Raw genomic sequence first — 12,734 nt, 5'->3', positions numbered from 1 at the left:
AGGGGCTCTCTGCTAATACCTTGTAACGCCAAGCCGCAAAAGTAGTGGACCTAATTTTGGGAACCTCTAAAGGCACCATGCGTTGCTATCTGCATCTAAAACGTTTCCTGAAGGGCTCCGCTCTCCTGTCTCCTCCGGTGGTCCATTGTTTTCTTAACTAGAAATTACATACAGTTCTCAAGGCTCTCCAGGGCCCTCCCTTTGAGCCACTGCCATCAATTCTGCTGCATATACTTTCATTCAAACTGGCATTCCTTGTGGCCATCACTTCTGTATGCAGTGTCTGAACTCAGGGCCCTCTCTGTACATAAAAACCTTTGTGTGAAACCTTTCTGTGAAGCTAATTCCAGACCCCTTTCTTTGGCCAAAAGTAGCTTCTCCCTTCCACATGTCTCAGGATGTTATTTTGCCCTCATTTTGCCCGAAACTGGTTCATCTGGTGGAAAGGGCTTGGCATAAACTTGATGTCCGTAGGTGCCTTAAAGCTTACATCAAGTGGACAAAAGACATTAGAACCTCCGGATCCCTTCTCGTTTCATTCTTGCTGCAATCCATGGGACAGCTGGTCACACCAGCCACCATAGCTAGGTGGCTTAAGGCATGAATAACTCTGGTTTATCAATTGCAAAACCTCAGGGCTCCCACCAAAGTGTTTGCCCACTCCACGAGGGCTGTGGCCACATCAGCAGGCTTTTCTACAAACACATCTGTCCAGGACATTTGCAGAGCAGCAACCTGGCGGGTGCCCTCTACACTTAGCAGGCACTATAAACTAGACGTTTTTGCATCTGCCCAGGCAGCGTTCAGTAGGAGGGTCCTCCCAGCAGGTTCTACCTGCACAGTAGTTGCTGGTACCCTCCCTGGTTGGAATTAGGACTGTGTTATGTTCCCACATGTGAGATGCCCGTGGACCCCCGGCAGCAGAGAGCGGAACATTGGTTACTCTCTGTGAAGGCTCCTTCTTGCTGCAGGGTCCAAGGGCGTTTCGACCTACCCTTCTTGCCAGCGCCTACTGTCCGGGAACTGGGGTGATTTTTTAAATATGCCCTATATTTATATAGATTTTGCGGATTATTAGTAGGTTTGATTTTTGACTTGTTGTTCTACCTAGTTTTTAACCAGGTTTTTCCAGCTTCATCGATGTTCCTTCTGGTACTAAAAGAACTGAGGAGGGGTCACTCCTCACAGTGTTAAAAACTAAGCTAATTATCATAGTGCTGCCTTGGAGTCATGTGGGTCACATAACCCACATGTGAGATGCCCTTGGACCCCGCAGCAAGAAGTAGCCTTCATGGTAACCAATGCTCCGTTCCTCTTTCCTCCTCAGCTAGCACTTGGCAAACACAAAGCTTTAGTGCCTGGATAAACATGGAGTAAGGCAAACACTTAGTCTTAGCCTCGCTGAAGTTCCACTCTTCCTCTTCCCTTCCCCTGCTTCCTCACATTTTATTGATTGGGAAGATTTGGGAAGCAATCAGTCCAGCCTTATCCCATCCCCCTAACCTTTGTCCTTTAGTTTGTCAGTTGACTTAGTTGTATAGCACTACTAGCATATACAGTGCTTAAACCATTATTGTGCATGTTTTTAGAACAACTCCTTGTTCATTCCATTGTGCAGATGCGGAAATGAAGCTGAGAGAGAATAGCTAGCCAAGACTCCCTGGAGGAGAAACCGAAGTGATTTGGTTCCAGTTGATTTCCAGGGAGTCTTGACAAGCCAACACAACCCCCATAGACTACTACATTGGCTGTCATGGTGTATATAGTGCATATATATAGTGGATATATAAAACTTCATGGCTTGAACTTAATTTAAGAAGTTCTGTGACTTTATTTAACATATTTCTATACTGCCCAAAACGTGTCTCTGGGCAGTTTACAATTAAAATCAATTTAATATTAAAACTATTAACATAAAAATCATTTAAAACCCAACATTAAAAATTAAAACTTAATCTTCATGAGTTGTTACTGCTTGAATTTGAGACCCACGTCGGGATGCATAATGCAAAGTGCTCTTTTCAGTGAAAATACATATCCTGTTTGTTTTCATTAGGAAATGCAGGACCTAAACCTTCACAGTACCCTGTTATATCTGCTACCATGTCCTTGTCGGAACTCCTTGATTTCCAGCAGTCTAATGAAGATACTCAGAAACCTACTCCAAACAATGGGAAGACCAGCTTATCTGGCTGCTCTTCCCCAAGTTATTTACCAGTTTCAGTGAGGGCAGAAGGGAACAAATCCCCAGCAGACAACACCATCCAAGAACAGTGTAGTAGCTCCTTTCAAAGTCAGACCTTTCCCTCTGAAATGCCTGTGGATGAAGACTCTAAACAGACAACCGAACAGCATGAGCAAATGGCAGTCTCTACTCTGGTTTCCACAGAGAGCAAAGTGAGCAAGAAGAAGAAAAGGTTGAAGAAGAAGAAAGCATTAAGAGCAGCCCATGTGCCTGAGAACAGTGATACAGAGCAGGATGTAAGTGATTCAAAACCTCTTCGGAAAGTCAAGGCAATAAAGATGCCCAAAGGAGAAAAGGTTACAACATCCACTCCAAAGCAAGAGGGTACGGAGGCTGTTCCAGAAGGAAAGAGGAAGAAAGATGGAAATGAGAGTGACATATCTCTGGAATTTGTAGAAGTCCCTAAATTTCCTCTTGAAGTGGTGGCCATCAGTTCATCAGAGTCAGGAGATGAGAAACCAGACAGCCCTTCCAAGAGAGATGCCTTGAACTCTTCAGAGCCAGTTTTGAGAGAGGCATCTCGATCTGGCTATGATGAAGTGAGCTCTACTAGTGAGATTGGAACAAACTATAAGGACAGTATTGGTAGAAGGTGAGTTGGAAAACGTCCATTTATTTGTGTGTATGTATGTACACTTTTTGTGTAATTTTATTTATGTTGATATAGCCTTTTTATTTGATTTTTATTTCTTTGACCAGCTTAAAATACAACATATTTAAACACAATTTAAATGTAGCACAATTCAGTAGCAGATTAAAAATTATATCATAGCATTAAAAATTGAAATTTGAATATTAAAGTATTAGAAATAGTGAAAATTATGGCACTAAATAATACCAACCCTTTAACTAATCCTAAATAACATACTGAGCCTTTTCTCACGAGCCATGGGAAAGGGTTACCAGGTTTGCAGGGAGGAAGCCCTAAAGAGCTTAACTCCCTGCCAATGATCATTCTGCTGTCCCTGGGCAGGCAGATTGCCCACCTACACGGGCACCAGCTGCTGCTGACAGCTCCAAGGGTCAGGGTGTCAGGACGCATCACCCACCCCCTGGAGCTCCAGAAATGCACCACATGAGTGCACGATGTATTATGGGGATCTCCGCTTCCCAAACTTGCTAGCTGCAGCTGTTTGCAACTGTGACTGACAGACAACCAAAGAAACGAGGTTAAGGGAAGGCTTGCTCCCTTAACCTTGTTTTGAAAGGTGGCTCTGTAGGCAGGTTTGCTGCCGTGATGCCGCTGGGATCGTCATACGTGTGTGCAAAACCAGGCTGGGCTCCCTTAGCCCAGTTTTGCATGCTCGTGTGAATAGTCTCACTATTAATAATCAATTAGAGTTTTGTTGGCAGTCAATTCCTGATACAATTTGCATGCTGTGCACAGTACCTAGCAATGTTATACATAATGGAAGGGTTCTAGTCGGAGAGAAATACTCCTTGTCTCCTTACCATTGGTGGATGTATGTCAAACTATATGGAAACAGTCCTTGGTGACAAAACTTTCATATTTCAGGGCTTTCCCATGATTACTTGTTTTTAAAATTAGATTATGATCCTAGACTTTAATGGCATTTATGATTTTGTATTTTTGTTTCTCTCTGATGCCTTTTGGGCAGGGAGGTGACTTATATAAAATATAATGTAGAGACTTTCCAAGCTGAAGTACATTCAACAAGTAAAATTTATGAAATGGAAGAATTATGCCTCCTTGCATGTTACTTAATATTTTTTGTAATGGCAATTGCATTCTCCTTCTTCAATAGTGTGGCTGAGACTCAGACATCCATATCATCAATCAGAGGATCAAAAAACTCATCAGGTACATCTGTTTATATGCTTATTCATTTTTAAAGGAGATGAAAGAAATAAGTGCAAGGACCTTTTCAATGAACTGAGAGAACTCTACAATTTTCTAGGACTGGTAGTAGTATACGCTCATACAGTGTGTGCCGTAGCATCTTCCATATTCCCAAATGTTCCTCAAAAACTAAAGTGCCAGAAGTGTTATCCTATACAAATCTGATATTTTGAGGTGTCCCATTCCTATCATGTTGGATTCATTTTCTCTGGGACAGAAATCGAGATTTCTTATCTCTTGATTGCCTGTTATCCATCTGTCAGCAAGTGGGATTCTCCTTTTCCCTTGGGTAGCCAGTATCCATTAAAAAATGTTTTTAATGGGCTGCCATAGTATTTCCTAAAATATTGTTGCTATCTACCGTGCATTAAGACTACTTTCAACTAGTGTGTTTGCACTCTTAGAAACAATCATGTAATGTAGTGGTTAGAGTGTTGGACTAGGATTGAGGAGACACAAGTTCAAATTCCCATTCAGCCATGAAATTCACTGGGTGACCCTGGGCCAGTCATCTATCACTCAGCCTAAACTACCTCACAGGGTTGTAGTGAGGATAAACATAACCATCTGGGCTCCTTGGAGGAAGAGAGAGATAAATGTAAAAAAATAATAAAAAATAAAATTTTGGCCATTTGCAAACAATTGCTAGTATGAGATGCACTCAGCAGCTTCCTTCACTTGCTCCTAGATAACAACCCTTGGCTTCAGCAATTTAGTGCCATTCCTTCCTATATCTATTCAGTAATCCAAAAACCTTCAGTTTAAGATGAGAGTTAAATAATGGAAATTACAAGTTATAGTGCCCATCTTAACTTGTACACCATATAATCTGTAGAGACTTTGTACAGTTTGCTATATGATGATGGCTTTAGAAATGAGGCTCCATGTACCCACACTTTGCCTTGGTCCTTCAGTTGGACAATGGGGAGGGATGCATCCAGGCAGACATTTAACAGGTGCAGCTTCCCTAATCACTTCCTAGAGATGCCCCTGATGAATTTTTACCTAATGCAAAACAAGGCAAAGTATAGGTGCATGGAGCCACCATTTTAAAAAACACAATTAAAAATATATATGTGTGTGTGCATTATCAGTGGTGAAAAAAATGTTGCCAACACTTTGAACCCTCTTCTTAGGAGTTAAAAACCTAAACTGCTATATGCCAGCCATTTTGCAACAGATTTGCACCAAATTCAGAGGAGTGATGTCTCTTGTTGCCTAGTTGTTGTGTACACAATTACATGGGGATTTTCATTTTATAAGCAATAGAATGTTCAGGGCTTATAATGGTGGAATGTTGAAAATACTCCTCATATTAACTATACTGGCACGACTGTATACTTTAATACATAACATTTGAGTATACCTTAAATTGTAGGAAGATGCTGAAAGGCATCATCTCATACTGTGCAGGAGATGGCAATGGTAAACTCCTCCTGTATTCTACCAAAAGACAACCACAGGGCTCTGTGGTCACCAGGAGTCAACATTGACTCTACGGCACACTTTACCTTTAACTTTTATCTAGAGGCTTCTTTAGTTGATGCAGTGGTGCAATCTCCATGTTTTAGGCTACTTTTTTAAGGAAAGAAGGCTTATGAGCTGTGTCCGTGTCCGCCTAATAACTTTTGTGTTGACAGTTCAATACAAAGCAAATTCACAGCCAATCAGGAGTGGGTCTGAGGGTATCCTGACAGTCTTCTTATTACAGTTCCCCCATCTTGTAAACAGATGGTCACACACATTATAAGCATTTCCCTATATAATGCACGAACAAGTCCAATTTCCAAGAAGAGAAATCAAATACTATAGAAGAATTTATTTCTCAAGCTTTAATGTGATATGGATGGATGTTGAAAGAAACAGAAAGTAGGTTCCATTAGTTCTTAGAACTACTCCTGCCCCTAATAATTAAGATTTGTGATTAGTTTCTAATGTATCCTTAAGCCAAAGACACGTTTACTCAGATTTGCTAGCTCATTTTAAATTGGGGTATCTTTGTAGTCTCTCTCCAAGTTCTACTTGGCTCCTTTTTCTGGTTTCTTCAGCCAAGGGGCTCCACAGTTACACCATGATCTGGATCGTGATCCATTGTAATGCATAAGAATGGGTACTGCGCCTGTGCAGGGACCCTGCCGCCGAGTGCACTAGCTCTTCTCAGTGTCCAGACTCCGCCCCCATGTGTTCAGCATGGAAGTATAAAAGGTAGGCTGAACACACTTCGTCAGTTTCTTTTTGACCGCCGTAGCAATCACACTTCTGATCACATCTCTGGTTGCTCCTTTTTGAACTGGTTCCTCGTGAGTTCCTGTAAAGAAAATAGAAATATTATTATTTTTCCCTCTGACCCAGACTGTTTTTTTGACCACCCTTTGGATTATCTGTACAATTTTTGATGAACAGACTGTTTGTTTGACTATCCTACGGAAAACTGACTACTTTGGCACAATCTCGGATTTGTAGGAATGGACATGTTTTCAAAAACGGAGGGAAAGTCTTTGAAACATTGTGGAGAGTGTAGGTTCAAGTTGTCTTCCCAGGATAGGCACGATTCTTGTCTGATCTACCTTGATGAGCAACATAATACTTCAGCATGCAAGATATGTGCATGTCTTTTTCAAAACAAACTAGAAGAAATCAGGTCTTCAGGTTGCGCGATATACTATATGGCGATACCCTGAATCCATTAACAGCAACTACTGAAACCACTTGGTCAAAGGTGTCAACATTGAAGGCATCAACGTTGGAGCACTCGGCTTCGGGGTCTGTACAACTAAATCAGTCTAAAACCCAACCCTTGTGTTCAAACCTCCGCATGGCTCCCCTCCCTCCGCCAAGACAAGATCAGAAGAGACATGCATTGCACCCAGAGGATGTAACAGCTACAGCTCCGAAGAAGCACAAACATCAAGATGGGCTTTTTATGTTGACGCTGTCCCCATCTGGACTCCAGTTGGCTCCCCTGTTGTCGAAGTCCACTCCAGCTTCGAGGTCTTCAATGCCAAATGTGTGTGTGTCAAGACCTCAGACGCCTAGGCCAACAACAACTGCGGGAATGAAACCTGTACCGCCCTGCACAACATTGATCTCTCTGGTGGTTACGCCCATTCTGTCCCCGGCTGATTCTCCGAGACGTTCAACACCAACAGCTATGGTTGGAGCTACTTCCCCGAAGCTGCACACTCCAATTCTTTTGGCATTGAAGAACATCATCCCTTGGTTCCGAACATCTTCTTCAGTCTTGAAGCAGAACCTGGCGATGTGGAAGGGGGACTGAACCCATTTATGATGCATGCTTTGCTCTTAGTCCTCAACTCCAGCAACAGAACGCCCTCTACCACCACGTTTAAAGGATTCTTATAGGGTACACCTGGTGAGCAAACAGATGATCAGGACGTGGTGTATGTCCCACTAACCACCCTGCAAGAGGCAGAACTCCTTGTATGTCCTAAGGTTCTTTCAGCAAGCCACTTACTAGGTGCTTCCCCACCAACTTTGTCATGGCATCAATGTGGTTTCTCTCATCGCCGTCCTGGACCAGTTGCTTCATTGTCCAGCAGGTCTGGCACCTCTTTGCCTGGCCTTCCTTATTATTACCAGGACTACAAGCTTTGGAAAACTCAGAGAGGAGGAGTATCCACTGCTTTGGCTACCAGTTCTCCTAGCCCTTTGCCAGTCTGCACCTTGGGAATTGTAGATGCCCCGATGCTGCAACAAAGCTGCTTACTATGACCACTGTATCACTTACAAATATATTACCTCTTGCCCAACCTCAGGAAAAGGCTATGTTAATGAACTCAACCACTCAGACTCTGACTGTACTACCCAAACCCCCAGTGACATGGACTACTACCGAAACTCAGACACTGCTCTACCGGTGGTACCAAAAACTTCGACTACCACTCAAAAGATAACTTCAAAGTGTAGGAAAGCTGAAACTCCTGTTAACACAGAGCCCGTCTCCCCTCCTCCATCTCCGGAGGAAGATCAGCATGGCTCTTCTGATTTTGAATCAGATCCAGAAACCATCGAACCAGAGGATCCTTTAAAGATGTACTGCCTTCATGAGTCACCCACCGAAGAAGTAAAGGCTTATCATGTCCAGATCAAGGTCATGGCGGACACCTTGATCTTAAGACACAGTCTATGACAGTCTACAACTTCATGGCATCATCGCAGGCCACTCAACCAGTGGCTCTGCCTCTATTCCTTATTATTTCAGAGTCTGCAAACATGACTTGGGAGGTCGTTAATACTTCCACTCGATGTCCAGATGGCTAGAAGGATTATATTGGGTTCAGGAAGAGAATAATACATATTAAAGCATCCCCTTCCAAACTCTCTTGTCATCAACTGCGCCACGTTCTCCAAGTCCGCCCGGCAACACACCATTCCTGCGGATAAGGAAGGAAGAAAATTAGACGTAATGGGGTGGGGGGAGTCTACACCACAGCAGTCTCTCAATTAAAATCACCAATTTCTCCACCTGTATGGCAGTATACAGCCACTCCCTCTGGGAGACTCTCCACCAGGAGATGGAAGGTCTCTCCCTGAAGAATTTGCCCAGAAATTTTCAGATGTGTTTGCAAAGTCAGCTTCCATAACATGACATCAGCTCAGCATGGCCAAACACCTGGCAGAGAATGAATTGAGGCTCATGACAGCAGTTGTTTCCTTGCTCAGGTATGCGTGGCTACGGTTGGCCTCCTTTCAGACCAATATGAAGGAAAGGACTGAAGGTCTGCTCTTTGACAGGAAGGTATTATTTAGTGAAGATACAAACCAGACAATGGAAAAGATGAAAAAATCTAAATAAACAGCAAAGTCTTTCACTGCCCCATCCCCCTCAATGTACACACAACCGAGGTTCAAGCCCTACCAGAAGCAAAGACCACAATTCTGACGGTAGAGAAGGGGGCTGTGCAGTGGACATGGAGAAGGGACGGATTCTACTGCAGATACTTCCAAATCCCAAAGAGGGGTGGAAGAATCCGCCCGATTATGGACCTACATCACCTGAACAAATTTCTGCGCACAAGGAAGTTCAGAATGATAGCATTACAAGATATACTGCTGCTCTTTTACCAAGAGCAGTGGCTGGCAACACTGGATCTCAAAGATGCATACTTCCACATAGGCATCAAGAATGACCATCGGAAGTACCTTCGCTTCATGGTCAGAAAGTTGGTGTACCAATATACAGTATTGCCATTTGGACTGTCAACAGCACCTTAAGTTTTCACAAAATGCATGGCTGTTGTAGTGGCTCACCTAAGGACTGTGGGGATGAATCTTTACATGACTGGCTCTTGGCTTCCAAAATAAGAGTTATATTCTCAGATTTTGTCATTACCATTTCTCCTACAGGATCTAGGCATCAGGATAAATTGGAAGAAATCGCACCTGGAACCTCAGAGGTCCATAGCATATATGGGCATGATTTTGGACACATAAATGAAACAACCTTACCTGCCAAGGGACCACTACGAAACCATCAAGAAGTTGGTCTTGGAATTCCAAGCTCAGATAAAACAGCAGGCCCATCACATCCAAAGACTGTTGGGGCTCATGGCGTCCTGCAAGCCAACAGTTCCATTCATGAGACTGAAGATGCAGAAACTACAGTTGTGGTTTCTATCAGTGTTCGAGCCCAATGTAGACAGCCAGAACTGTCTGCTCGCGTTACCTTTTCAGATCCTACGATCACTGATCTGGTGGACAAATCAACACCACATGCTGTGGGGGCACCCTTCCAATTACCTGTGCCAGGAATCTGGGTCACAACGAATGCCTCCCTGACCGGATGGGGAGCATACTGCAACACCTACACGGTGCAAGGTCGTTGGGCCCCACAGCAAAGGTAATTATGTATCAATTTCCTAGAACTCCTAGCTCTATTCTTGGGAATGAAGGCCTTCCTACCCCTGCTAAAAGGCAAAGTGGGCCAACTACAACTCGACAACACTACGGCCATTGCCTACATAAATCGACATGGAGATATGGTCTTGATCACTATGTGCCCTTAGCCTCCAGCTATGGCACTGGTGTATCCGTCAACAGATACATCCCATTGCCATCCACATAAAAGGGATGGACAATGTGCTTGCGGACAACCTCGGCTGGTCTTTCCCTCAACAACATCAACACAAATGGGAAATCCATGACCAAGTCCTGCGACCACTGTTCGCGTCTTGAGGCCAGCCCATAGTCAACCTCTTTGCGACAGCACAGAATGCAAAGAGCGAAAGGTTTTGCTCCAGAGTGGGTCACAATCTTCTCTCTCTGGGTAACGTTTTTCAGCTATACTGGACCCAGGCAGTGTTGCCTCTAACAGGCATTTCCAGGTGTTGTTGACTACAACTCCCAGAATCCCCAGCTATCATGGCTTTGGCTTGTGGATTCTGGGAGTTGTAGTCAACAACACCTGGGAATCCCTGTTAGAGGGAATACTGGGCACAGGAGATCCTGTAGATGCTTCCTCCACAACTGTTAATTGGCAGAGTAGTAGCCAGACTATTGATGAAACCTGTGGCTGCCCACCTTTTTCAGGGTTCCCTCAATGCTTCTAGAAAAGGCTATGCACATGTTGGATGTTAGAAGGTCTCTTTTATACTATTTGTACAGTACTAAACCATTCAGACTTTCAAAACACTTGTTTATTTCCTACAAAGGGGCACTGTTTCTAGGCAACATGTCTCTCATTGGCTATTAGAGCCAATATTGTTAGCCTATAAACATCAGAAGGTCGAGCCCCCGAAATACATCCGGGCTCATTCCACTAGGGCCTATCCTGCTTCAGTGGCCCATTTGTCTGGAATTTCCTTTAATTACCTTTGCAAGGTGGCCACCTGGTCTATAGAACTGCCTTTTAAAAAGCATTACGCTATTGACCTTCGCTCTGCAGTGGAGACTAACTTCGGAGAAGTGTGTTGGAAAGGGTGTTACAATAGCTACTCTAGTTGCTGGCTAAACAGCCATTCTTATGGGTTACAACAGATCACAAATCCAGATAAACAGGTTGCTTGCCTGTAACTATTGATCTGGTAGTGATCTGTTGTAATCCATAAGAACCTCCCGACCATCCCCACTGCAGTAGCCAACTTGGGGTTTTGTGGGTGTGTGTGTTTGACTTGTTTTTGGAACTCACCTGTTCTCTTCTGCTCATCATGATGAGGATGATTGTCTCACAGTGGTTGTCCAGGAACTGATGAAGCACATCCAGCCCACCTTTTATACTTCCATGCTGAGCATGTGGGGGCGGAGTCTGGATGCCGAGAGGAGCTAGAGCACTCAGCTGCAGGGTCCCTGCGCAGGCGCAGTACCCATTCTTATGGATTACGACGGATCACTACCAGATCAATAGTTACAGGTAAGCAACCTGTTTTTCTTTGCTGTAGCGGGATAAATTTGTACTAGCATGGCATTTGCCTTCCTGCCATGATGTTATAAGTAGAATGTTTTTATTAACTGAAAGCCTTGCAATTTGTGCATTTGACAGAAGTCTCTTCAGAACCGGGTGAAGATGAAGAACCTGCAGAAGGGGTGTTTGAGGGACATTCCGCTGCAGTGAATGCTATTCAGATTTTTGGAAACTTGCTATACACTTGCTCAGCAGATAAAACTATCCGTGCATATAATCTAGTGGTAAGTAAGTAGACTTACTGAAGAAATTGTTCTGTATTGCTGTCTTCCAGGTGTACAGCCTTTTTCTTGCCACCAAGGTCTCATGAAGCAACAGCCATCCACTAAAACGCTTGGGGGAATAACCATAGGGTAGATACATACAACAAAACCCGAATGAAATGAAGCCTAGGCAGATATTTTTAAAACAGGAATTAAAATTTTAAGAAGTATGTGTAGAAATTCAGCGACAGCCAGGTGGTGGTAGAGTTCTTCACATTCAATTAGAACTGTTTTTAGCCATAAATACTTGGCAGCAGTTTTCCAAGCTTGGTTATCTATGGAGGATGCCCAGATTCTCCCTTAGGAAAGGGAATTGTGGCCAATGAATGAAATATAGAATAGTTAATGCAGTGCAATCAGAGATGAACTCTTGTTCATCTAGGGGGTATGCAGAACTTTTCTGTTTTGTCTTATGAAGAGCATTATTAAGAGATTCCATGTTCCTGTCCCACGAGATGTCTTAAAAGTATTGCTTCTCCCTTCTCCTTCCATTCAAACATCATTGCTGTTAGCTAAAATTGCAATCCAGTCTATTGATATGAGAAGACAACAATTGGTTGTAGCTGTAGCCTAATTATTTAAAGGGCTAATAGGGGCCAGTTTCCATGATCTAAGAATATATTTTTCCAAAAGATACAGGGTCCTGCCCACTGAATCATTACATTTAGACCAACATAGGAATTGGTCATTGAAGTAAGTGTGCAATGATATTTTCCCTACTTTATTTATTTATTTATTATTATTACATTTATATCCCACTCTTCCTCCAAGGAGCCCAGAGCGGTGTACTACATACTTAAGTTTCTCCTCACAACAACCCTGTGAAGTAGGTTAGGCTGAGAGAGAGGTGACTGGCCCAGAGTCACCCAGCTAGTTTCATGGCTGAATGGGGATTTGAACTCGGGTCTCCCTGGTCCTAGTCCAGCACTCTAACCACTACACCAC

At 43.4% G+C, this 12,734-nt stretch overlaps 1 protein-coding gene across 10 annotated transcripts in view; it reads left to right on the top strand.

Moving 5' to 3' along the window:
• The window catches only part of ZNF106 (zinc finger protein 106), a 101,024-nt gene that overhangs the window by 55,075 nt on the left and 33,215 nt on the right, over positions 1–12,734 (top strand). For all 10 annotated transcript variants that reach the window (XR_008314088.1, XR_008314087.1, XM_053286770.1 and 7 more), the window contains 3 exons: positions 2,057–2,837; positions 4,012–4,067; positions 11,605–11,750. Coding sequence is in view for 8 of the 10 variants with exons in the window: in XM_053286770.1 (XP_053142745.1) it covers positions 2,057–2,837; positions 4,012–4,067; positions 11,605–11,750 (983 nt within the window). In the remaining 2 variants the exon portion in view is untranslated. The remainder of the gene's footprint in view (positions 1–2,056; positions 2,838–4,011; positions 4,068–11,604; positions 11,751–12,734) is intronic.

This window comes from Hemicordylus capensis, chromosome 1 (genome assembly GCF_027244095.1).
Source record: "Hemicordylus capensis ecotype Gifberg chromosome 1, rHemCap1.1.pri, whole genome shotgun sequence".
Classification (NCBI taxonomy): Eukaryota; Metazoa; Chordata; class Lepidosauria; order Squamata; family Cordylidae; genus Hemicordylus; species Hemicordylus capensis.
This window is presented reverse-complemented; position numbering and strand designations above follow the sequence as displayed.